This window comes from Pelophylax lessonae, assembly GCF_965119305.1.
Source record: "Pelophylax lessonae genome assembly, chromosome: 4".
Taxonomy (NCBI): Eukaryota; Metazoa; Chordata; class Amphibia; order Anura; family Ranidae; genus Pelophylax; species Pelophylax lessonae.
Window position 1 is genome coordinate 547,238,983 of NC_138771.1, and position 27,869 is coordinate 547,266,851.

Genomic DNA, 27,869 nt, shown 5'->3' on the forward strand with positions numbered 1-27,869 from the left:
AACATTTCTGCTATTGCTAGGTAGCAGAACCATCTCATGAGTAGATATCGCTGACAGTGGCATATTCAGTGTCAGTTACTGTTCATATTCACCTTGACTGGTTACCAGGTTTCAATCTCCCAACCTAAATCTTGAGCTTAGTGGATAGAACTTACTTTGGCAAAATGCTGGGCAACAAATAAAATTGCAGTACTAGCCCCAAGGTGGCTTTAAAGATAACCAAAGCTGCTCATGAGTTGCTTGAGTTTTAATGTCTTTGTGTTTTAGTATACCGTATTTTCCGGCGTATAAGACGACCCCCGTTTTTTCTTTCAAGTTAAAACATTGGTTCTGGGCTATACTCGCCGTATAAGACTACCCCCCCCCCCCCCGTCTGACCCCCCCCCGTCTGAAGCAAGGCAACACCATATACGCCGAGTATAAAAATCCCAAAGGTAATTAAGTGTACCGTAATCTATGAAAGCCCTCTGTGTCCTATTCTTCTGCATGTATTCTTATAAATGTCCAAGGTATTGTAAGTACGAAGTATTACTGGTAGATGTCCTTTTGTACTATACTGGTCTGCTGGCCCCTGTCATTATTGTCATTTGGATTTTTACATTGAGCATTAATGTTGGTTTAGACTGGGTTCAGAATGGAGCACAATGCATAATTGTCACGGGTAACCACTATAGCTGTGTTTTGTTTGATTTCTTGCGTTGTCATGCAAAAAACACAATGAAAAAGAAATTTTACAAAATTTGCAAAAAGAAACTGATTACTGCCCCTTCAAGTTTGAGTGTCAGAGATCTCCCTGATACCTAGAAAAATGGAAAGCTGTAGATGCCTACAGTTACTCACCAGGGGATTCTCCAGCACAGGACATACAATGAAGAGGAGCTAAAGGTGTATATTGCACTTCTTCCTCTCAAGGCGCTGGCTGTGTGGGAATCCTATCGTATGTGCCGTAGCTTTGGCCTACATACAGTATACCAATCACTGTGAACAATGTATTCTATTGAATGCAAAGCCTGCTCGGATTTGCGGAGTCAGAGAGGTGGGATTGTGTTACTCTCTCTGACTCCGCCAATCCAAGCAGGCTTTGCATTCAATAATGGAATACATCGCTCACAGTGATTGGCTCAGCGCGCAATACTATGTAGCTGAAGCTACGGTACAGTATACCGCTACAGGATTCCCGCACAGCCAGCGCCTTCAGAAGATTATACGGTACATCTACCGGTAATACTTTTACTTTACGATACCTTGGAGAGTTATAAGAGCATATGTTTACGGTACCTTGATTACACTTCTTTCATACTCGGCGTATAAGACGACCCCCCCCCCCCCATTTTTGGGGGACTTTTTTTGGGGTTCAAGTGTCATTTTATACGCCGGAAAATACGGTAGCTTTTCAGTTGCCCTTGGCAAATCTGACCCTCTCATGCTACTGTACGTAGAAGTAGAGGTTAGCTGAGCTAACCTACAGGTAAGCTTCTCAGTTTGGTGGTGTGCATGTACTGAAACCAAGTTCATTCCTCATTTTCATTGTTTTCTTGTTTTTTATAGACTTTAAAACTACAGGAAGTTGAAGATCTCTCTGATGTGTTGATAATGCAAGGAGACTGATCAGAATGCAGGAATGTACAATACATTTGACACTGCAGGGAATCATCACACACACAAACCAATAAATGTGATAAATGACTTATTTTATTCTGTCAGTATCTGCACTATAGCAGAATATGTCTGTAAATAATGTATTTATGTGACATTTTACATTTTTAGCATCCACACCTATATATGTACCTAATAGAAAAAAAAGGAAAATAAAAAGGTTGTCAGTCAAACTCCAGTGTTTGTAATTTATAATGGCCAAACAGGCATTTGCCTTAAGGGGAATGTTGTGAGTGTTTATGATTTCTCTCTTCACCCATGGCTGTCAAGAAGGTGAAAACCAGGAAGAACGTTTGTCGTGATCCTTGTGCAGCTGCTTTCCAGTGTCTGAAATCTGATGCTGTTTGAAGGCTAACTCGCTGTCCAGCTTCTAAAAAAGATGACATACATAAAGTTAAAAAAGCATGAACTTGGTTATAGGGTCTCAAACTCCAGTGACAAGGTTTACCTCACATAAAGATTATTATAAAAGGGAAAAAAACAGATCTACCTGGTTCTTTGAAAGTCAGAAAAATATTTCTCTTTCGTTCATTCATGGACACAGCTCCTGGTATTCATAACCATTGGGTTATACTGCCCCCTACAGGAGTAGGACACTAGGCAGAAAATATATTTCTGCCTAGTCAGGGGTAATTACCTAGTTCCTTGCTGGGATCTTTGGTACTGGCAAAATGTTTTAGATAGAAAATTTTTTCCTCCTGGATTTTTCCTGTGAGATCTACAATCATTTGCCGGACTGGGCGATGGGCTGGATAATCTAGATCCAGTGGTGACCCCAGTCTTGCCAGCGAGCACCCACAGACCTCAGCTCCCCCACTAGGTCGGCCACTACACGGGGGCCAGCCTGCGAGTTAAATGCTTCACAAAGTCGCATACGATCGGGTCTCGGCCCCCGAATCGCATCATTCCTCCTGGCCGACAGCCCCTCCATTTAGATGGCTAGGGGTTCTGTCTGGATCGGTGTTCCTCTGGAGGGTTTTGGGGTGGACGTGTGCCCCTCCTTGGGACGGTTGTAGCCCTGGGTTCCCCTCCTTCCCGCAGGCCCCCCCAGGGTGTCATCAGTTTCAGAACTACTACTGATGCTGTCACCATCAGGTGAATCCAATAAACAGCTGGATTCTCCACCCAGGCATGACTCCTCTTGGCTATGCTTTGGTTTTTGTTAGTGCCCTTAGGTGATGGATGTACCTGGGAGGTCTCGATCTGTGAAAGTTAAAAAATATGCCTGCTAATAAACCAGTATTTGATTTTAAAATATAGATATTTATCTCACAAAAGTGAGTACACCCCTAAAAATTATTTTAAATATTTTATTATATCTTTTCATGTAACAACACTGAAGAAATTACCTTTTGCTAGAATGTAAAGTAAAGAGTGTACAGCTTGTATATCAGTATAAATATGCTGTCCCCTCAAAATAACTCCACACACAGCCACCGTTAATGTCTAAACTGCTGGCAACAAAAATGAGTACACCCCTGAATTGAAATGTCCAAATTGGGCCCAGAGTGTCAATATTTTGTGCGGCCACCATTATTTTCCAGCGCTGCCTTAACCCTCTAGGGCATGGAGTTCAACAAAGCTTCAGAGGTTGCCACTGGAGTCCTCTTCCACTCCTCCATGATGACATCATAGAGCTGGTGGATGTTGGAGACCTTGCACTCCTCCGCCTTCCATTTCAGGATGCCCCACAGACGGTCAATAGGGTTTAGGTCTGGAGAAATGCTTGGCCAGTCCAACACCTTTACCCTCAGCTTCTTTAGCAAGGCAGTGGTCGCCTTGGAGGTGTGTTTGGGGTCGTTATCATGTTGGAATATTGGCCTGCGGCCCAGTCTCCGAAGGGAGGGGATCATGCTCTGCTTCAGTATGTCACAGTACATTTTGGCTGTAGCTTTCTAGTGCTGGTAGCACTCATGCAGCCCCAGACCATAACACTACTTGTACTCCTCACCTGGTTACTGCCACATACGTTTGACACCATCTGAACCAAAAAAAAAAAAAGTTTGTCTTAGTCTCATCAGACCACAGGAAATGGTTCCAGTAATCCATGTCCCTAGTCTGCTTGTCTTCAGCAAGCTGCGGGCTTTCTTGTGCATCAACTTTAGAAAAGGCTTCCTTCTGGGATGACAGCCATGCAAACCAATTTGTTGCGGTGTGTGGTGTATGGTCTGAGCACTGACAGGCTGACCCCACCCCTTCAACCTCTGCAGCAATACTGGCAGCAGTCACATCTATTTCCCAAAGACAACCTCTGGATATGACGCTGAGCACGTGCACTCATCGTCTTTGGTAGAACATGGCGAGGCCTATTCGGAGTGGAACCTGTCCTGTTAAACCGCTGTATGGTCTTGGCCACCGTTCTGCAGCTAAGTTTCAGGGCCTTGGCAATCTTATAGCTTATGCCATCTTTATGTAGAGCAACAAGTATTTTTTTTAGATCTTCAGAGAGCTCTTTGCCATGAGGTGCCATGTTAAACTTCCAGTGACCAGTATGAGAGAGTGAAAGCGAGCACACCAAATTTAACACACCTGCTCCCTATTTACACCTTAAACCTTGTAACCCGAACTAGGGAGGGAAAATGGCTAACTGGGTCCAATTAGGACATTTTCACTTAGGGGTGTACTCACTTTTGTTGCCAGCGGTTTAGACATTAATGGCCATGTGTTGTTATTTTAAGGGGACAGCAAATTTAGACTGTTATACAAGCTGTACACTCACTACTTTACAGTACATTGTAGCAAAGGGTCATTTCTTTAGTGTTGTCATATGAAAAGATATAATAAAATAATTACAAAAATGTGAGGGGTGTACTCACTTTTTTTGAGATACTGTGTGTGTGTGTGTATATAGATAGATATCTGCACTAAGTGACTGCTGGAAGACTGCTAATTCAATATGTTTGACAGCTGCTGTTTTCAGGACTGGATGGCCATCAAATTACACTCGAACTAATGTTCAGTGCTATCATTTGTATAAACATCAACAACGTTGGTGACCATATGTGATAAAATAAATGTACAATCCTAATACTTGTAATAAAGTGCTCCTTTTTTCTGTGAAATGTGGATCCACTGCCTCCCCTTAGCATCAATGAAAATGCGTGGCAGTCTTTGTATACAAATATGAGATCCACCGCTTCCTCCTAGCAGCAATATCGTGATTGTACCCACGCTCACCAGAAGGAATGGACTCTCGGTTATACAAATTTGATGTTCTCTAAAGCTGCAACTGGACTTTAAAGGAGGGGTGTTTATAAGAGATGGATCCATTTGGAAGCCAAGTTTCAGCTTTAGATAACCTATTTGCTTGTCTGACTTTTCCAGTTGTGTAACAGAAAGTCCATTCTTTCTGCTGAGTGTGGGCACACCTGGAGAGGAGTGCACAATCAACAATAGTGGTGCTAAGAGGAAGTGGTGGAACCATTGCTACAGTCCTGTGTCCCCTAATGTGCCTGAGGCATCTGGTATTGTGACGGAGTGCTACACTGACATGGTGCCATAAAGGGAGGGACTAGACTGCAGCATCTGCAAGGACTTCATCGTACATGTCTTTGCAGGAGCCATTTTAGGGTTTCCTGAGTGTTTGGACACGTATGATTGGTAGTGCTTCTATGATCTTGCACAGCAGACTTTGACAGAAATTACTCCGCTCACTGGTGCCTCTGCATGTATTGAGACACTTGTGCAGTGTCAGAGGAGCATCTTCTGGATGATGAGGAGAGGAAGAAGCAGTTGAGGATCGAAAGTCCTCTTTGGATGAATTCACTCAGGAGGAGTTTCAAGGTCTGTAGAAGACCACGCTGGGCTTCATGGCAAATGCAATGTGAACAAATTTCAAAGTTACTACTCCTGGAGCCCATTTCTCCCAAAGTCAATTGATTTGGGTCTTGGACATACCCAGAGAAGGTGTTCTCACCACCAAAGCCATTTGCTTAGCAGTACCCCATGGAGAAGGAATTCTGCAACAAATGGGGTTCTCTGGCTGTTAACCAAGGATTTTTGTATTCGACTAAGATCCTGGCAATCCCAGTGAAAGAGTGCCCGGTCTTTTAAAGATTCCACAGATAAGAGGTTGCATGCCTTCCTTAAGATGTCCTTTCTAATGGGGGCAGCTCTGTAGCCACTGGTGGCTTCAGTGGGAGTTTGTCAAGTTCTCAAAGTTTGGGCAAAGTGGTAGGCGGCTGTCATTTGGCAGTTCCTGGAATATTTTCCAAGCACCTTGAGTTTCCTGGTGGATGCCTTGACAGACTCCATACTTTTCAGGTTGGACACCATGTCTGTCTATATGAAAAGGATCCTTTGGCTCAAATGTTGGTCAGTGGAACTTCTGTGCAAGAAAAAACTTAGACTTTGAGGTGGTCTTGTAAAGTTTCTATATCCTGTTGTGAAGTTAATTCCGCTATTTGTCAACCTTTAATTTATGAATAAATTAAACCGGTTTACCTGTAACATCCTTTCCTTGAAGTACAGTACATCACAAGACACAGGAACCCTCCCCTCTTGTCTGTTCTTCATTGCTTCTGCAAAACTTAGGCTTAGCTGAGCCGGGAGGGGTTATGCCTGGCTGGGGTGTCCTGACCTTTTTTGTTCAGAGTCTTTGCACTGGGTTGCAAAGAGAGCTTTTGTACTGTTTTCTTACACTGGAGTTTGTTGAAATAGGCTGCCTTTAAGTAACACGTTTCAACACATGTTTAGGTGATACAGCACAAAAGTTTAAATCCAGCCTTCATGAAACTAAATATAAGAATAGCTGTGAAAGCTAGCACCACCACGTTTCCATTCCTCCATTTCACATATATAGGCACTGGTTTTACAAAGTCTAGAGATACCTCTTTACTAAGCCTCAGGCGCTCCTTCCACTGCTCAGCTTCCATGCTGTGCTCTGCCTCCAGTCGCTGTAGCTTCTTTGTTTCCTGTTCTTGCAATGTTCTTAGTTTTTCTTCCTGTGTTTTTAACAATAATTTATTAAGAAGCCAGCACAAAAAGGTTTATTGTCCCCATCCTAAAACAATATATTTTTTTATTTACTGTAAATCAAGCTGGTATGTGCTTTTACGGGGGTCTGACTCTTAGGTAGGGAATTCTGCAAGTGATTCTTATTCTTTCTGTACAGTGTTGGGTCTCATTCACATAGTTTGTACTGAAGTGTACACTTGTCCAAGGGCTGTGGCTGCCTGCATGGGGTGCACTGATGTTCTGTGCATCCCCTGTGCAAGCAGCAGTCCCCTTCATGGATACAGCTCCCAATTTGACAGCCATGTGTGTGCATGCAGATCCTTCATCGATGTCAAATTGGGAGTTGAGGTTGTGTCCATGCAGCTGCTTCATCCTAATTGACATGAATAGGACTTCCTGCACAAGTATGCACGGAACACCTGTTTCTCTCTGTGTGGACAAACATGTCCCTTGCATGGGCGTACGCTTAAGTACACCCACGAGAATCGGGTCTTATTGGAGGGCTCATACTGTGGTGCAGACAACCAATGTCTGTAATACAAAGCCAATGTATTGCTAGTAAATTACAGTGTCCTCTTGTAGACTGCTTAGTCATCATCTTTTACAATTTTGTCAGTAGTGTCCATTTTATTACAGAAAATTCCTCTTCACCACCTGTTTTCACCTAATTGTCTCCCTATGCTTATAGTCTGTGATGTCTCCGAACCATCCTCATTCTACACTTCATGCTTCCTTTTTGGCTCTCTTTATTAATGCCTTCTCTGTCACAAATCTGTTTTCCAAAATATTTGACTACCTTGTCCTCTAAAGCTAGGTATACATGTAGAGGTTTTTCTGGCAGTATATGCTGATTGAATGCTGGTTTTCAAGCAGGACTGTTCAACAGTAGTCAATCATTAGACCAGCTTCTGTTGAACAGAGGAGTACACACATACCAAAATTCCTCCCGGTTCCTGCTGAACCGGCCAAATTTAGATATGTGTATACCCAGATTAAAGTGTGTTTTTTAAAGCTTCTTTAAAAAAAAACAAAAAAAAACAAACAGGTTATATTTGCCTTCTCCAAACCACCTCTTCTGGAGTCCCCCTCTTCTCGGTGTGCCACCATAGGAAGCTACTTCCTATGGTGGCTGTTTCCTAAGTTCTGGATTTTACATACCACAAAACAATTATTGGTCACAGATGTCACAAGTGACATCTATTTCATTCTTCAAATTTGATTATGGATTCCCTGCTGAATGAACTGGTCACAGAAAATTCAACAACATCCAACATTTCTACACAGGCACACATTTTCTAATATATTTAAATAAGTAATTGGAGAAGTCAACATTTTTATGCTAGTAGTAGTCACATTCAGCTGGACCTTAAAGAACAAATCCAGTTGAACTAGATAAACTACAAGCTATCCATAATAAGAGAGCACTTTACAGGTTTTTGCAGAGATATCTAATTGTAAAAATCTCACATCAGTCGTTAACACTACATGCTTGCAGACTGGATACTATTAAAATGTCCCAAACAACCGTTCTTGAAAAGTTAGTTCTAAAGCTTGGAGACTTACAAAAGGAATAAGCAGATCTTACTTGTATCTGTGTCAGTTCCTTAAATGTCTCTTCTAGATGTTCTTTAAACTTCTGCAGTTCCTGTTCTTGTCTCTGCTGCTGCTTTTGAGTCTCTTCTTTCTGTCGGGCAGCCTCTTGCTGCTGAAACTAGAAGTTTAAAAATGTAAAGAAGCATATTCTAGTACACAAAAAGTTTGCTTTTACCCTTTAAAAAAAAAGAAAAATCTGGTTTACTTTCCCTCTCTATTGAGGGACACAATAATTCAGAGACTTTTGGATTGTACAGCCACCTACAGGACTGGACACTGGCAAACTGCATGCCTCCGTTTCTTTATTTGTACATCAAAGGATGGTACATTTTTTGGCTACTGGGTTATTCTCCACCTCCCCACCACCCAGCATAATCCCTCCCACTCCCAGGTTTGCCTGAACTTATTTTTGCTAATGTCGAAAGCGGATGTACCTATCTCTCTCTACTTAAAGAGCTTTTCTGCTTTGATACATGAATTGTAGCAGTGGCAATTTTCCAGATCGGTCTTTACAGATGCCTAATATCCTGGAGGGACAGTACTCTTTACTTCATCAGGTGGTTCCATCTGTGAATTAGCTGGTTGGGTGCTTTACAAGTCCAGGGCCACTGTCTGCTGTGGTACAGCACAGTCCCTAAAGACCCTATTGGGTATTCCTTTCCTGTAAGGTAAAGATTTAGTGGTTTTCAGGCGATGCTCTGTATTGCATGTAAGTGCCCTTGTTGTGGCAGGTCTCCTAGTGCTGTCGCTTTGCCATTCGGCACTTATGAGACAGAGGGAGGACAAGCAGTGTTTTGTTTTTTCCCCTCACCATGCCAATGGAGCAGCAGATCCTGGCTGGTTTGGGCCACCAGAGGGCACTGTGGGTGTACATTAGTACAGGGCATGCATGCCACCTGAATTCCTCCTCTGAGTGTGTCTCTTGTAGGGGTACCAGGAACATGTGTTGTCTTCCCTCTTCAAATGTATTTATGGGGCAGGGAACTGGCTCTGGCTCTCGGGTAACACCTTGTTTCTCACTAACTCCTTTGAGAACTCCATTCTCAGGAACCTTTATGTCCTAGAAGTAACTCTCAGCCTCTTTCTCCAATCTGTTGGAGCAGCTGGCAGATATCTGTAAAGATATGCAGAGAGATGGCAACAACAAGTCTGGGTCTCTGTCCCCACAAAAGTTACCTTATTTTCCCCTGCTGCCTTTCTTGGGTTAGATAAAGAGTCAGGGTCCAAGGAAGCAGTTTTCTCTGGGGCAGATAAATCCTCTGAGAAGGACCCCAGGCATCTAATGTGTCACCATCCCAATAGGCTACAGTGTATGTTTTCAGAGGTGGTCTAAAAAAACTTAAACTGTAGTTACCAGAAACTTCAGGGCTTAATGTAGCAGCAATGGAGTCTTGAAAAGCACCAAACCAAGACCTTTTTGTTGCATTCTCATTTCAAAAGAACCTGCACAAGGACTGGGCCCATCCGAACAAAGTATTTGCATCCCCCAAGTGGTTTGTGCAACAATACTTGATGGAAGACAGTTTCTGCAAATAGTGGGCAGCCCTTACTGTGGACCCTGCAAAGCATTCCTTTCCTTGGCTAGTGTGGCCATGCAACCTGCTGTTGCTTATACGTGGGGGTTGGTAAGGCTTTGCTGGCATGGGCAAAGTATATGACTAAAGAACCTGGATCCTTTCAGACCAGTTATTCAGCCAGACAACACTTGGATCTCTTCCCTGAACTGTTGTATTTTCGGCTTAAGAGATTCTCTCCAATTCCACTTCAGTGCACATGAAGTGAGTGCTACAGCTTAAATGCTGGTCAGCTGAGCTCCCCTGCAAGAAGCAGCTGCAAAGCATGCCTTTTGAGGGTAAGCATCTGGATATGTTTATCCAGATCATGAGGGGTAACAGAAAGTGCTCTCATACCTCAAAAGAGCAGTAGCCCCCTTTGTCTGGAACCAAGAAGAGTGCCTTTTATTCTTGTCAGAACTCAGGGATGAAACAGAAAATTTTCTTTTGGAAAGATTCCTGTACCCCAAGCTTACCAAGACGGACAACAAACATAGTTTAGAATGAAGTGGCAACTTCTGCAAGTTCAGGAAAGCTTGGCGGCCTTCACTAGCCATATGGATCTGAGATATGTTCAATGTATTAGTCTAAAGCCGTGTGTCCAGAAACTGCAAACTGAAATTTCATGTCTTGCCTCCTGCATGCTTCATACTTTCAAAAGTGCCCACTGCACCTAACAAAAGTGCAGCCTTTTTTGCTGCACTGGACCAGTTGTGGTCATTGGCCCTGTTCATGCAGCCAAAGTCCAATAGGGATGTGTGGCCCATTCGGGACCTGATGCTAGTTCTTATGTGATTAAATGTTTTGTATCAAATCTGTAAGTTCAGTGGTTGATTCCCTCCATCTAGGGGGGTTTCCGGCCTATCTCCACATCTTTATAGTTCTGCTTTTTCAGCAATACCTCTAATTTGGGCAGGACTATGCCTTCCTGCCTTGTCTGCTGTTTACATCCCCGGGTGGAAATTTAGCCGGCAACACACACACCCAGGGAAATGATCTTACACCTGGAGGTGTTTTAGAACCTGTGCCATAGGTGGGGGTTCCTGGGTGTGAACCTCCAGGTTTATCAACAAACTGGACAGGTTTGTCTGCAGGCACAGAGATAAACTGGACGAAGCAGTGGACTGCTTTGATGGCTCTGTGGGATCAGTACACCCTGATCTACGCCTTTCCTTCTCTTAAACTCCTTCCTCCTTTGCCTCGCAGACAAGATGAAGGGAATTCAGATTTTCATAGCTCTGTACTGGCCCAAGCAGTAGTGCTTCTCCAACCAGTTCAGACCACTGACAGATGCTGCATGGGCTTCAGATCATCTGGATCTTCTGTCCCAAGGACTGGTTTACCATGCTGCTTCACAGTTGCTGACTTTGTCATTGCTTGTGGAAGGTATGATTCGCCTGGTGGAAGGGAAGAAATATTCATCCCAGAAGATTCACAGCAGGAAAAAACCTAGCTTTTCTTTAAATGGTTCTTGGTCAGCATCTATCCCTATCTGAGTGCACTCAAGGGACAGACCTCAACGCTTGTGACCTTTTTCCAGAGACCCTCAGCTTCCCACTCTGACCGAGACCTTCACACAGGGTGTCCCCAGGTTGTCTCTGGCTCCAGTTCAACAGAAAGAGATCACCCTTCATTTCCTGAATGTAGTTTGTGCTGTGCACATCTACCTCCCAGCCACTGTTTCCATCAGAAAGGCTGACTTTGTCATCCTTTGCTGGCTGTGCAAACAGTCACAGATAGTGCAGCCACCATCAGCCTGTCATTGCATTGTATGGGCTGACCGGCCTTGGCTATTTGCACATACCTGTCATTCAAGACACAGGAATCCACAGATTCTTACCACTTGTATTCGTAATGTGTACTAATTACCCATGTGATTAGTGTTTTGTTGCCGTTGCCCACACCAAAGTCAAAATAATTTTTGAATGTTCAATCAGTCTCTGAATTTGTGTCTCTCTCAATGAACAACAAAAAAGATGTAATTTTTGTTCTTCCCAAAAAATCTTTTATTTTTTCATGAACCACTAGACCTCTGAAAGATTTACCTCCCTTCATGACCAGGCCATTTTTTGCGAAAAGGCACTGTGTTATTTAACTGACAATTGCGCGGTCATGCGATGCTGTCCCCAAAAAAAATTTGTCTTTTTTTCCCCACAAATAGAGCTTTCCATTCTTGGTATTTGATCACCACTGCTTTTTTATTTTATGCACTATAAACAAAAAAAGACTGACAATTTTGGGGGGGAAAAAAAAACTATTTTTATAAAACGTATCTAATAAAAAAATGTAAAAATCAAATTTCTTAAAATGTAGGCCAATATGTATTCTGCTACATGTTTTTGGTAAAAAAAATCTACACCAACAATCATATATTGATTGGTTTGCGCAAAAGTTATAGCGTCTAAAAACTATGGGATGTACAGCATAATGGAATGTTTATTTTTTACTAGTACCGGTAATGGCAGCAATCAGCGACTTATAGCGGGGCTGCGATATGGCAGCGGACATTCGGACACTGACATTTTTGACACTTTTTGGGAACCAGTGACACTAGTACAGTGATCAGTGCTAAAAAATATGCACCATCACTGTACTGACACTGGCTGGGAAGGGGTAAACATCTAGGGCAATCAAAGGGTTAAATGTGTTCCTAGCCAGTGTTTTGGTGTACTGTGTGAGGTGCTTTAACTAAGGCAAGTAATGGATTTAATTCCCTACTTTGCAATATCCATTACTTCCCTGCCGACAGGCATCCCCCTGTTCCCCTGCCAGAACACAATAGTTCAGTGGGGGAGATTGCTGTACTAACATCAGATAGGTAGTACATGATCTTCTCCCGAGCTCTTCAGTTTTGTTTTCATTCAGCCCGCTGTGTAGAAAAAAAAAACAAAAAAAAAACGAATAGTGTGTACTAGGCCTAACATATGGTCTTTTCCCTTAATTTTGAATACAATGCTTCTAGTGAATGATAACCTAACACTAAAGTGGAAATATTTGAACAGGCACTATAACCACAGATCAGAATTGTTCTCTTCTATGTGCTCTACCCAGTACTTGTTTTGAACAGAATACCTTGCTCTTTATCATCCTGGGACATTTCTCAGTACAGGGCCCTTTGGAAATGCTATTTTAGGAATATAGAGTATTGTACATTTTACCTGCTTGTTCCTCTCTTTCTGCTCTGATACACTCATGCCTTGGCTCTTCAGTCTTTCTTTGAACATTGCTTGGCGTTTCCTGGCTTCTACACGTTGAGCTTTCTGCGCTCGGGATCTTTCCTGCTGTTGCTGATTCTTTAATTCTTCCAGCAAGATGCTTTGGTAATGTTTGAGTCGCTCCATTTCCTGACAGGTTTTTATTGTTAGTCATATTGTTAGGAATACATTTTTTTTCCACATACTGCTTTAACAAACAATAACATACAAAAAGGTGAACTCAAGGCAAATGGCTGCATACACAGTTAAAGTGTGGACAAATGTGAATTGTTTCAACTACAAATGGATTTGTCGAGGCCCAGCTCTGAGAAAGGGGGTGCGGCCCCGAAACGTGTCAACTTACCAGCACCTGAACACAGGTGGTTGGCCACTTAGAATGGGTGCCATTCAGAGAATGCTTTGCAATTTCTGAATTAATTCAAAGCGTTCTCTGATTGAACAAGGCAGAGAGGCCTTGTAAAAATCAAAATGCAATCTTCATTATCAACAGGCAAAAAATTTGGGGGAGCATACCCATGTATTTCTAAAGCTGCTGCAGCTATGAACCAAAAGACATGTATATTAAAAAAGAATAGTGCGCAAATGCAAAAGAAATAACTACCAAATCTGAAGACAATCCATAAATAAAAATGGGGGTTTGGTCCCACCATATGGCCATATCGTGCTCAAGCCCACTACTGCGTCAATCCATTTTTATTTATGGATTGTCTTCAGATTTGGTAGTTATTTCTTTTGCATTTGCGCACTATTCTTTTTTAATATACATGTCTTTTGGTTCATAGCTGCAGCAGCTTTAGAAATACATGGGTATGCTCCCCCAAATTTTTTGCCTGTTTATTATGTATTCGGTCTGACCAGACTATCGAGGTTGAGCAACCCTCCCCACCCCCCCACACACACCTGTACTCAATCAGTGTCCACCATCAATTGGATATAGGAGGAGTCCCCTGTAGTGCATTTGCACATTTTTCCCAGCAAGGAGTATTATCTCCAAGGGTTAGAATGGCTGGATTCATCTCTTTTTCATGGATAGTGTAGGACCCACTGATAATGGGGTACTTTGACGCAGTAGTGGGCTTGAGCACGATATGGCCATATGGTGGGACCAAACCCCCATTTTTATTTATGGATTGTCTTCAGATTTGGTAGTTATTTCTTTTGCATTTGCGCACTATTCTTTTTTAATATACATGTCTTTTGGTTCATAGCTGCAGCAGCTTTAGAAATACATGGGTATGCTCCCCCAAATTTTTTGCCTGTTTATTATGTAATCGGTCTGACCAGACTATCGAGGTTGAGCAACCCTCCCCACCCCCCCACACACACCTGTACTCAATCAGTGTCCACCATCAATTGGATATAGGAGGAGTCCCCTGTAGTGCATTTGCACATTTTTCCCAGCAAGGAGTATTATCTCCAAGGGTTAGAATGGCTGGATTCATCTCTTTTTCATGGATAGTGTAGGACCCACTGATAATGGGGTACTTTGACGCAGTAGTGGGCTTGAGCACGATATGGCCATATGGTGGGACCAAACCCCCATTTTTATTTATGGATTGTCTTCAGATTTGGTAGTTATTTCTTTTGCATTTGCGCACTATTCTTTTTTAATCTTCATTATCAAAATTTGCTTCATAAACAAACCATATATATTATATCAACTAGTAATGGCTTATAATACTCCCCATTTGCTCTTACCTTCTCATGCCTTTTGCGTAGTTGTTGCCTCTGCAGAGTGTGTTGTTCAACCACCTGGTGACGGAAAAGCTGATATTTCTCCTGTAGATGGCGTTCCTCCAGTCTCAAAATGACAGACTCACGAGCTGCCAGGGACATGAAAACATCTCACTTTAAAGTTAAAAACAAAATTACTAAGAACAGAAAACCTTCTATATTGCATGAACTCAATTTTTATTTTTTGCAAAATCATACCTTATTTTAATATGGGTATTTCAGTTGGAGTACCTTTTACTTATATATTTCAAAATTAATTTTAAAATGAGGATGAAACTGCTAAAACAGAGAACCTAATAACATTGGTAGGGATGCCTCCTAACTTGTGCTGCTTTGGGATGACAAAAATAATTGATGAATATTTTGAAAGAAGATTAAGCTACTCTGTAGAGATCCTAAAGAGAAGCTTATAAGCATTTCATGGGCTTTGAGACTTCTTGGTGCCTGCACTGCTTAGGATTATTACTCTTTGTGACAAAAAGATGAATTATATTATGGAACACACATAACTTTTTTGTGTTTTAATGTAACCGAAAAGACCTTGAGATGCCACATCCAAAAACTGGAAAATAACGCACATTTCAAAGACTGACATGTAAAGTAGAGAGGACTTTTAGCCAGAAACATTCACACTAAAACATTTTAAGTCCTAAAACTTCTTAATTATATAGAAAGTTGATGCAGACTTAATATCTTTGTAAAACTTCCACCACTGAGATGTTTTTAGTTGTTACCATAGCCAAACGAAAGGTATTTTCAAGGTCAGGGTTTTAATAAGGATAGATACATGGACACAGAAACTACTAGGAGAAACTCTGTGGTGCCAATGTAAGATCTTGAACTGCAATGCCATATCTTTCATTAGGTGATCTAAAACAGTGGTCCTCAACCCTGGCCTACAGGGCCCACTAACAGGCCAGATTTGCAAGATAACTGAAATACATCCCAGGTGATATAATTTGCTGCTCAGTGATTGCAGTATTCTAGTCTGCATCTCCCCAAGGTAATACTTAAAATCTGGCCTGTTAGTGGGCCCTGAGGACCGGAGTTGAGGACCACTGATCTAAAAACACCCTATAGCAGAGGACTGTTAACTGATTGTACTCTGTCAGTACTGAGAGGGTTGACTCTTTGAATGAAGTCTCACAGAAGGCACAGAATATATTCCAATATTACTTGCTGAAACTGAACTGCTTTTTTTTTTGTTCCCCTAGCCCTAAATGATCATTTAACGCTTGTAGTATGGGGGCAGCCCTACTAAAAGGGAGGATTTTTACTTCCCTGGAAGTTCAGTTTTAAGATGGAAGTAAATAGGCAGATTCTCTGGCCAAACTAATGGAGGAGAACATGGCTTCATACAGCAAGGAATAAAAAATTGACAAGATAGAGGTAAAGACACTTTAAAAGCATTTTCAATAATCGTTGAACATATTGCATGATCTGCTTTAACGGAAGCTGTGAGCATAGAAATATGGAAGCTGACTTGTTAATAATGAAAGTGCAAGCTCTACGGCTCTGGTTACAGTGGAGGAGCTTTACTAAAACTGGTGCACACTGAATCTGGTGCAGCTGTGCATAGTACCCAATCAGCTTCCAACCTCAGCTTGTTCAATTAAGCTTTGACAATAAAACGTTGAAGATGATTGGTTATTATGCAGAGCTTCACTAGATTCTGTGTGCACCAGTTTTAGAAAATTCTCCCAGTGCGTCAGAGGGAAGAAGGGAAGATATAAGTGTAAATTTCACCAGCAGGGACACGGGATTCTAATAATTTAGAATAGGAAGGGATTAAAACTTCTGTCTTGGTTTTTCTATTGCTGTCTTAACTGGTCTAAATAAAATCTCCTTAACAGGGACAAAGGCACCACTAAAACATTTTTAAAATGATGTAGAGATTTTGTAAATAATTAAGAGATTTCCTCTCACTTCTGTCAATGTGAAGGGTGTCAGTACAGGAAAAGAGGAAAAATGTATCCAACAAAAACAAGAACAGCAATGAAAACCAGAAGAGAAGATAGTGAACAGATTGGAAGTGTACCACCCATCGTAAAAGAGTAATGCTAAAGAAAGAACCCTTTATTTCCCTAATATTATATCTTAGTTTACTGTGGAAAAGAGAGATGAATGTGTTGAGGGAAATCTGCATCTCCTTCATCAGGAATCAGGAGGATGAATCAGAACTGAGGCTTATATGCGTATACATTTGTTTAAACGCTTGTAAAAAAAAAAAAAGAGGAATAAATGATACATTTTCTAGCAATCCTGCTAGGATTTTGTAGCATTCCATATAATTAAATGACAGCAATGAAAACCTAATAATCAAATTAGTTTATTTATTTGGTTTTGCTGGTACAACTTCTTTTATGGTATCAGGGTTATTCAGGATGATTGAAAATGTAACCCCTACTTTTGAACCCTCTGTAGTAGAGGAAGTGCCTTTTCCTGCATTCCCCTCATAAGCAAGACCATTATCCAACTGTTTTTCACAAATGCTTAAAAATGTACTAGCAGATATCAAAAATTGGCTGCACTGCATGGTTTCTCCTAGAGGAAGCAAACTCTCTGAAAATTTTTGATCAGAAGAGCAGGAAACATAACTATGAAAAAGGGGCAAACTCATTTTACTGTACAGATGGGTTAGAAGCGAGGATCTGAATTGTATTAAACTGTATCTCTTTACAGTTAATTCAAGCATCGGAAATATTACCAACTGTCAGAATAAATAACACGTAACAGAAAATACATATCTTCAGGGACCTCTGAAGTCAAGTTTTGGTCAAATGACTGTAGACCTAATAGCAATGGATTTAATAACTCTGGAAACCCATCCTAGAATACAACACACTTATAACTGAGTACATAAAAGTATGATAGTTCCACATCTTTGGGCCAGCTTTTCACACTTACCACTTTTCAGGCTGTGAATTTTGCCGAGGTTCTCTCTCTCAATACTCATGACCTTTTTCTTGTGTTCATTGACCACTTTTTGTAGTGTTGCGTTCAACTCCTGTTGCTGCTCTAAAAAGAGCATCTCCTAGTGAGAGAACAATTGTTTTTGGTCATCTCACAAACTCACTGACAATTCTGACAAGCCTAATGCCCTCCATAATATTAGAGAATAATATTACAGAAGAGCTCAGATTAGCCAATTGTAGCTAAAATGATCATGTAACATAGGCAACAAAAAAAAAAACCCTCTTTTTAACCCTCCTCTTATATTAGAATTCCGTTACTATCCATGATGTTAACGGGTCGGTTTTGACCCGTGTCTTAAATCAGCCATAAAATACCCTCTGAACTATTATTTATCATCCAATTTGTTTCTTACCTCTTGGTTACCTTGTTAGGCTTCTTTATCCTTGAAAAGATTGGTTTTAATATTTTTGGTGTGACCCCTTAGACCTTTCTTTTGATAGCATACCTCTCATTTTCAAATTTAAAAGATGGTAAAATAAAGTCAGCAACTCTGAAATGTATTTGTCCTATGTTTCTTTACTTTATTTAGAGAAGCAGACAAGCAGGCAAAGAGATAGGCCCCTCCCTAACTACAGCTCACAGGGTTGGGAGGTGATTGGCTGTCAGTGTTACTAAGCAGAGAGAGTGTTTATGATTTCAGTTTTGGCACTTATTAGTGTCCTATAATCCTATATTATAACTGGGTCAGAATTGACCCTAACACCATGAACGTCTTAATTTTCACCACAGTATTTTATAATTTAGTGAAAAGGATTCTTTTTCTATTACATTGTTTAAATAGAGGTTCCTGACAAAGTAAAAGAATCTTGATGCAATAAAAAAATTTATGTGATACTTAGACATTCAAAACCTGAAAACGGGTCGTTTCTGACCCTAACATAAGAGGAGGGTTAAACAAACCCAAGGCAGTTCATGTTCCACGTGCATACATATGTGGGATAATTGTGCTGCCAGATGCATCCAGGTTCATATTACAGGTTTTATGTTTTGGTGCCCCCCCCAATCATGTGTATCTTCTATAGCTGAATTCAACTTTTATTCAATTGGATTCTACTTCTGTATCTTCTTAATGAGTCAAGCTGTGTTTGCTAATCTTGTCAAGACAGCAAGCCACTTTGCTGTACAGATTGTGATTAAATACACCCAAAATTCCCAGGTAGACAGGAGGAAGGTCATCCACTAAAGCAGGGAGATCTTACAGTTGGAGTTCCAAAACATATAAGAAGTGGCTGTCTCAGTCCACCAAGCCCTACCTTTAACTTCAATATCCCTCTGGGTAGACCCACTACCATTGTAAACTATAGAATACTTATTACATACACCAGTTTGTGCCTAAAGAAGGTGGTAATATATACTAAATAAAATCTATATAATCTAAAGAACCACAGCATAAAAATTAAACACATCTGTTCTTGCTTTGTCATCTGAATGCTTTCTTGATATTAAAGTACAGGATGTATAAAAAAAAAAATCTGTAGCCAATTATATAACAAAATGTTCAGAGCAGCGTATTAATGTTGGGGCCTTCTAAATATCCTTGACATACAGTACATGTAAAGAAAAGAGATACTGCTATGACTGAGGGGTTGGTCAAACAACAAGCTCCCAATGTTTGAGGTGAACTGTAGGAAGTTTTCTCAGCCATTTCTGAGGGATGTATATATGAAACCTTCTGTGTCATGCTTGACACATGGATATGTGGACAATGGATTTTTCCTTCTGAATGCCATTGTTTCTTCTGAAAATAGGTCTGTGCCATTGGTGCCTGGCCTCTCACATCCATCTCTATGACACTATTTGTCACTTTTGGACAATCCAAGCAAAGCTCTGAGGAAGAGGGTTTACCCTTAAACGCACCAGCATCTGCTCTGCATTGGCTGTTGTTTGTGCCTATCTAGAACTACAAATTGAGGCTACAGTTAGAGTTGCCTTCTGTTTCCTATTATTTGCCTTAGGCTGGCCATACACAGTTTGAATCGGTTCAGCAGGAACTGGACGAAATTTGAACCATTAATGGGCAGGCTGGATGTACCAAGTTGATTGATCAATCAACTTGGGTACAACCAGCCTGCTGGATTCACTTGCGATTATCACTAGCGGCTGCTATATGGCAGCCAATGGCACGGCAGGAGGGATTACCTGTCGGCACTCTCTGTGTTGATGGGAGAATCATGCAAATTTCTTTCCTGCAACCCGTGGTTGCAGGAAAGAAATTTGCACCATGTATGGCCAGCCTTATACTCATTTGGCTTTGTCAATATAATTGTCTGTGTTTATGCTTTAATACAACATAAATGGTACCACTGGTAATGCACTAGAATAATGCGCCCTTCTACTTTTTTGTTGTCCACCATTAAACAGGTGTCAAAGTCTGTAACCCCTTTCTAATGTCTGTAATGGGAGTAAGTTGGAAAACATATCAAAAAGATTATCCAATGCTTCTGCAGTACTTTGTTAAGCATTTGGTAAGCATTTATCTAAAATGTATCTTCTAGTATTCTAGAGCAGCCTTTCTCAACCGGTGTGCCCCGGCACACTAGTGTGCCGCCAGAGGTCCTCAGGTGTGCCGAGGGATCATGGTAGAGAAGGGCTGTCAGATGAGCCTGATCTCCCGATCCCCTGCCGAACTGTACATCGGCGCTGTGAGGGAGCTCCGGTCAGCCTCAGGAAAGTGAAAGTAAAGGGAGGGTGAGTGTGCTGTGCTCTCTGCTTCCCCCTACAGTGCAGTACCCGGCTGTGTGAGGAAAGGTATTGTACTAGAATTACTGTATTATTGTATTAGAATGCATTAGTATTGTACTAGAACTTTTAAAGTTTGTGTGTGTTTGTACATGTGTTTGTTTGTGTCTATATGTGTGCATGTATACATGTGTATGCATGTGTGTGTGTGTATGTGTCTGTCTGTATGTGTGCATGTATACATGTGTTTGTATTTGTATATGTGTTTGTGTGTGTGTGTTTGTATGTGTCTATATGTGTGCATCTATACATGGGTTGCAGCATCCCACTCAGGACACGTGGGAACTGCAAATGTATTTACTTCTTTGTCATCGCTATATTGCATGTCATTTTGCATTGCTATACCTGTGGTATCCCTGTTCATAGGCTGGTCAAGTGTGCTTCATACTTCCCACCACAAGATGGGGATAGCACCACTCTGGGATATCTATCCCAGCTCAGGTTTATCTGTGGTCAGTTGTTCAGTTCAGGAAGTGAGTGTACAGAGGAGAATGTGAAGGTGACAGAAGGTCAGTCCAGAGAAGGGACAAATTGGAACTGCTTAAATCAAAGGGTAAAAGCCACCAAACGGCAGCAAGACCTTTGAGAATAAAGGTGAAGGATTTCTTAGCCACTGGCAACCTCACCAATGTCACTGGATTCAAAAGGGATCACAAACAAGGGAGCATTATACTGAACCACAGCCTGAGTCCAGAATTACTAAAGCCTATTAACAGTGGATCTGCAGAATTCCTCTATTTACCCAGAGACTGTATTCTATCTGGATGTTTGTACTGCAATCAAAACCAGTCACAGTAAAAGTTGTGAGTTGTATCCTACCACTGTCTACCTCATTCTTCACTATTGCTATTACAACTGGTTGTACCACCATTAACGGTACTGGCGTCACGACAAATACCATCAAGGGACCCAGCCACCACAAGCACTCTAAACACCCCTGTCATCACGGGCACCTCAACCACCATCTTGGCTGGCGATTCCCTATCACAGAGCGTGCCCCGGAGGATTTCGTGCTGTCTTCCTCTTCACTGTGCGACCAGCCCAGGGAGGCTTTCTGCTAACCGTGAGTAAACCGATGAACTGTATTATTGCTGTCTCTCATCGGCCCACCGTGCACCTCACGTGTCACCCCTGCGGTTCTGGCTCGTCGCATATAAATTTGGCGTCACGAACAGGATATTAACCCCTGCGCCTTATCTAAAAGACTGTTGCATCAGAATAAGCCCCTTTGCTTTATTGAGAGACCATTTACTTATTGCATGCTGTGTGGGGCCACAGAACTGTTTAAACTGTTTCAAAGTCGCATGGAATTGTTATCCCAGTTATCAGCATAAAAATCGCAGCATCCAAAGTGAGAAAATCGGACGTTTGTGTGTCAACAAAACTGCTTGCTGTATTTGAATTGACTGTTTCCATTCACTTAAAATGGCTGCCGGAGACCTTCTTGTTCAAAAATTTCTGCGCCATCACTGTGGATAAGTTAGTGACACCCCCTGCAGAGCGGGAAAGTTTGGTGCCACCCATTTATGCAAAATTGTCCGGCCAGCCCGCCTTACCTTTGCTGTGTCAATCCTGGGAGGAGAGTGTGACAAGCGCACGCCCCAGAAGTCGCGAGACTTCGCATGCGAGCAAAAGAAGAGAAAATAATCGCATTGCTTGCCGTCCGAGCAGTAATCGCAACCAGTCATTTGCCTCTACTAACTATAAGGAGCACTAATAGCAGGAACGCTGCCAGAGACCCAAAATCAACTTTGCTGCAGCATTGTATTCAGCCGGCATTAAATTCTTAAAGGGCCATACACCCGCAAGACAGCGGTTGCCCATAGCAACACCGCACAAAAAGTGTCTAAAAACGCATTTGACTTACCTAACTATAATTCACCTGCTGTCACCATGTCTGTGCAGGAAGATGACGTGCAGCCTGACCTCAGCGGACCCCCTGCATCAGCCGCAGTAAGTCGCAGTGCAATACCAACTGCTGCAGCACCAAGCTTAATGCCTTTAACCATGCCTTATTATTTTGGGGCCCCCTGGTTCCCACGATATTCTGGAGAAATTCATACTTTAATGGACTTTAAAGAAAAAATTCTTGCTGTGTTCAGATTGTACCCTGTATCCTCAGAGCAACAGATGGAGATTCTTCTTGCGCAATTGGAAGGAGCTGCGCTCAGAGAAGTGAAATCTTGGCCAAGCTCAGAGAGAAAGACCATGGAGCAGATTTTTGAACGTCTCTACACCACCTTTGAACCCAGAACCATGTCAGAGGTCAAGATGAGGTTCTTCAGCAAGAAACAGCAATCTGGTGAGTCACTCAGAGACTTTGCATTATCTTTGCAGGAAGCCCTTAGAGCTGTTGTCCAAGTAGACCCCCGTGAGGCAGAGAATCAGGACAAAACCCTGAAAGAACAATTTATTGAGGGCGTCAATACAGACAATCTAAAGAGCCAGCTAAGAATGTTAGCCGCCCAACATCCAGGAGCTACCTTCTTAGATTTCAAAGAACTAGCTATCAGCATACTAGGGAAAAGCCCGCCAACAGAACCTGTTAGATCTGTTGAAGTGCCTGTATTACAGCTGGTTACCCCTGTAAAGTCTTTACCTATAGTCAGTCAGGCAACCCAAGCTCCAGTTCCTGACGCAGTTGCCGCCTTGACTGAGCAAGTCCATTTCCTGACTAAAAGTCTGGAGAAAGTCCACCAAAAGTTGGAACAATGGGAGAAACCATTAATGCTAGAGGATGAGAAACCTGTGTCCAGAAGACTCTTTCCCTCTAATTATAGAGAGACTTATTCCAGAAATTCGGGCGGACGCCCCCCTGATCGCACTAGTACCCCTAAGCGGCCTATCTGCACGTACTGTCACAAACCAGGCCATACAGAAGCAACCTGCTGGCAGTTAAACGGGAAACCCCCGAGGCCAAGGACCACCCCTCGGGAGGTAAACCAATAGGTCCAGAAGATCCCCACTGGATGCCAAGATACGTTGGATCCCGTCCAGAAGTGACACTTCAAATAAATGGAGTTCCTTTTGTTGCCCTTGTTGACACCGGATCCCAAGTCACCACTATCCAACAAGCAGCATTTGAAAAATACTGGGATCAAAATCAGCTTACCCAGCCTCCAGAATCCTGGCTGAGTCTCATAGCCAGTAACGGCAAACCCGTACCAGTCCATGGTTATTGGGAACCTACCATTCAAGTAGGAGGAACTACACTACCTCAACAAGGCCTTATTGTGGTACAAGTCAGAGACAATAACCCTAACCCTCCAATAGTCCTAGGAATGAATGTCCTCAGGAACTGTTATGTTGAGATGCTAGAAGCCTTGCACCAGTCAGTGCCTACTGCCTCTCCTGATTCTAAGAAGGTGATCCAACAAACCATCCGTGTACTAAATGCACAACAGAGATTCACCAACGAAAAAGGAGAAATTTGCTGTGCCCGCATCCGGGATAAGCAACCTGTGATCCTCAAACCCAACATCGAAACTCTCCTGTGGTGCCGAGCTGTAGTCGGAATTCAAGGTCAAGACTACCAAGCCCTGGTAGAGCCTGTTGTTTTGGAAGACTATCCTCTAGTTAGAGCTGCAAGAAGCCTAGTAACCGTCTCTGAAGGTAAAGTGCCTATTCGACTCCTAAACTTGAGTGATAGCAGTGTAACACTAACAAAACACCGTCCTATCGCACAGCTAATCCAAGTCACTTTTCAAGATGTCATCAGTGTGGCTACAGCTACCACAGAAGAAATTACCAAGAGACAGAACCCACAGGACCAAAATGTAAACACATCCTGGTGGAAAGAACTTCATGTGGGAGATGCTTCCACACCAGCAAACCAAATTGAGGGAGTACTAAAAATTGTGAAGGAGCTTCACCATGCCTTCAGTAAGCATTCTACAGACTATGGAGAAGTGGATATCATCAAGCACTCCATCCCTACAGGTTCACACCCACCGATCAAGGAAAGATATCGGCCTATACCACCAACTATGTACCAATCAGTAAAGCAAATGATCCAAGAGATGAAGGACTCCAATGTCATTAGAGACAGCCATAGTCCATGGGCTGCACCTCTAGTCCTTGTCCGTAAAAAGGATGGTAACATCAGATTCTGTGTGGATTACAGAAAAATTAACCAAATCACCCACAAGGATGCTTACCCTTTACCACGCATAGAGGAATCTTTGACAGCTTTAGGATCTTCAGCCTACTTCTCTACCCTTGATTTAACCAGTGGATACTGGCAAGTACCAATGGCACCTGAAGATCGTGAGAAGACTGCATTTACCACCCCTATGGGCCTATTTGAGTTCAACTGCATGCCTTTTGGACTTTGCAATGCGCCCGGAACTTTTCAAAGATTAATGGAGCGTTGTTTAGGACACAAAAATTTTGAAACCGTCCTGTTGTACTTAGACGATGTCATCATCTACTCCAAATCTTATGAAGATCACTTGAAACATTTGGCCGAAGTTTTTCAAGTCCTTATTAAACATGGACTCAAAGTCAAACCATCTAAGTGCTATCTACTGAAGTCAGAAGTCAAATACTTAGGGCATATTGTAAGCTCTGAAGGTGTTAAACCGGATCCAGAGAAGATAGCCGCAGTCCGAAATTGGCCTACTCCTACTACAGTGAAAGAAGTGAGGAGTTTTCTCAGTTTCGCAGGATACTACAGACGCTTTATTCCTCATTTTGCCCAAATTGCGGGGCCAATATTAGAACTTCTGAGAGGACATCCTAAGAGGTACCAAAAGTCTCCAATACCAGTTGAATGGAACACAGAAAGAGAAATTGCCTTCCAGCTCCTGAAGAAGAAGTTAACAGAACCACCAATCCTAGGCTATCCAGATTACCAGCAGCCATTTCATCTTTACACAGATGCTAGTAAGAAAGGTCTGGGAGCTGTCCTGTCGCAAATACAAGAAGGAAAAGAAAGAGTTATTTCCTACGCTAGTAGATCTCTTAGAGGTACTGAAAGAAACGACCAAAACTATAGTTCCTTCAAATTGGAATTCCTCGCACTCGTGTGGGCTGTTACAGAAAAATTTAAAGATTACCTTGCCGCAACACCATTTGTGGCCTTCACAGATAACAACCCGCTAGCACATCTTAATATCGCCAAGTTGGGAGCATTGGAACAAAGATGGGCCTCACGCCTAGCTAACTACGATTTCACCATAAAATACAGAACAGGAAAAGCAAATGAAAATGCGGATGCATTATCCCGTCTGCCTACCCAAGAAGACCCTACTACACAGGAAGATGTTTGGGAAGAGGTAGAAATGCCAGCTTTTTACAAAAATTTTGCCCAACAAGACATTATCACCATCAAAGGAAGAAAAGTTCTTAACCTTCAACAACAAGTGGATCCAAGATCCCAAGTGGACAAAGAAAGGTGGATCAAGCTGCAAAATGAAAGCAGAGTGTTGGGAGAACTGCAAGATTTCTTCACCAGCGGAAGAACACCTGAAAGAATTCGCAGAAGAAATGCTGATCCAGAATTGTCAAAACTTTGGAGACACAGAAAACATCTCTTCCTACAGAAGGGCCTACTATTAAGAAGAACTTTAGACCCAATTACCTGGGATCGTCTATACCAAATCTTAATACCACGCCGAGATGCAAGAATCATTCTTGAAATGTACCATGACCAATCGGGACACTTTGGTGTGCAGAAGACAGAAGCTACCATCCGTAGAAGATTCTATTGGATTGGGATGAGGGGAGACATTGAAAAGTGGTGTCGAGAATGTTCCAACTGTGCTGTTGGAAGAAATGAAAAACATGACCAAAAAGCACCCTTACATCCTATTGTAAGCCAAACACCGCTAGAAATAGTTGCAATTGACCATGTGAAGCTGGAACCAAGTCGCTCAGGTTACACATATGCCATGACCATCATTGATCACTATACCAAATTTGTTGTAGCCGTACCTGTCAAGGACTTGACTGCTAAAACAACTGCAGATGCCTTCTGGAAACATTTCCTATTGCCATATGGATGCCCAGAAAGAATCCTTACAGATCAGGGATCTGCCTTTGAGTCGCAACTCTTCAAAGAACTGTGTACACTTCACAATTGTCAGAAAATCAGGACCACAGCCTACCACCCCCAAGGGAATGGACTTTGTGAGAAAATGAACCAAACTTTAATTGAGATGTTAAGAGCAGTACCACCTGCTACAAGAAGTGATTGGCCTACTCTATTGCCTCAATTGATGTACACCTACAATAACACCATTCACTGTTCTACTGGGTATACACCTTACTATCTCATGTTTGGCCGACAAGGTAAACTACCTGCTGACCATACTTTGGGCGTACAAGTGCCTGATGCAATCAACCTTCTACCAAAGACTGATTGGGTGAGTGAGCACCAAAGACGTCTAATTGATGCACAAGAAATTGTTCAACATCGCATGGAACATGCTCATGAAAAGCAACAAAAAGATTATAACCAATCTGCCAAAGCAGAACCTCTCAAAATAGGTGACCATGTGTGGTTAAAAAACGACCATCGCACCAGCAAGTTAGATAGCAAATGGGAGAGAGAACCTTACACTATTACAGCTATTCGCAATCCAGAGACTCATACTTATGAGATCACTAAAGAGAACAAATCACGTGTAGTACATCGCAATCGCCTTAAGTTATGTCTCAAGGAAAGTACTCAAGAAGAAACTCTTCAAGAAGAAGCTGTCCAAGAGGAAACTCAATCCATAGAACCAGAGCCTACAAAATCATCTGATTCAGAGGGTCCACTACAGTCTTTTGGAAAAGCATTATTAGACTCTGATCCTTTACAGTGGTTCCTTACACCATGGCTCAATATCTTAGTGCCTGCCAAGACCAATACAACCACACTTCAACCAGAAGAGCTATCTCAAGAAGTGTCTACTACAGCTCAAGAGACACCAAGTTCCCTTGAAACAAGACCTGTAGAAACTCAGCCGCTACGAAGATCCGACAGGACTACAAGAGGACAACCACCTGTCCGTTTTAAGGATTTCCTACACCAGCAGCCATGAAGACAACTACCAACCCTGCCATCTCATCGTTGAATGCATCCTTACATCATCTGAAGTTCCAGAGTGAGAAGAAGACTTACTTGTGATATGTTCATTTCCTTTAAAGGACTTTTTAAAAGGACTACTTACCTACTGTTTTGCAACGTTCAAGCCTGCACCCGGAGATAGACTTTCACGTACCTGAGCCTCCGTGATATTCTTCTGTTGACATTTTTTTTTCCTGTGCCCAGGGAACGGACTCATACCCTGTGAGCCTCATGAGATGTTATTTTTGTTTTCTTTTTCTTTTTCCATCTCATCATGGACTATTCTGGTTTTGCCATACATCACCAGTCTTCAGAGGAAAAACTACACCCTTTTTGACACATTTCGTTGTTGCCTGAGATATGTTTGCCTAACCCATTTTACTTGCAGATACA

At 42.1% G+C, this 27,869-nt stretch overlaps 2 protein-coding genes across 2 annotated transcripts in view; one reads left to right on the forward strand and one right to left on the reverse strand.

The window, feature by feature from the left end:
- Positions 1-27,869, forward strand: part of NCAPH (non-SMC condensin I complex subunit H) — a 207,752-nt gene that overhangs the window by 58,726 nt on the left and 121,157 nt on the right. The window contains exon 18 of the mRNA XM_082255769.1: positions 1,549-1,610. Within this exon, the coding sequence (XP_082111895.1) occupies positions 1,549-1,608 (60 nt within the window). The 3' untranslated portion in view covers positions 1,609-1,610. The remainder of the gene's footprint in view (positions 1-1,548; positions 1,611-27,869) is intronic.
- The window catches only part of LOC309554161 (uncharacterized protein), a 128,652-nt gene continuing 102,446 nt past the window's right edge, over positions 1,664-27,869 (reverse strand). The window contains exons 13-18 of the mRNA XM_082255768.1: positions 17,615-17,741; positions 14,672-14,796; positions 12,917-13,102; positions 8,198-8,323; positions 6,486-6,599; positions 1,664-2,026 (exon numbers count right to left, since the gene is read on the reverse strand). Coding sequence (XP_082111894.1) covers positions 1,922-2,026; positions 6,486-6,599; positions 8,198-8,323; positions 12,917-13,102; positions 14,672-14,796; positions 17,615-17,741 — 783 coding nt within the window. The 3' untranslated portion in view covers positions 1,664-1,921. The remainder of the gene's footprint in view (positions 2,027-6,485; positions 6,600-8,197; positions 8,324-12,916; positions 13,103-14,671; positions 14,797-17,614; positions 17,742-27,869) is intronic.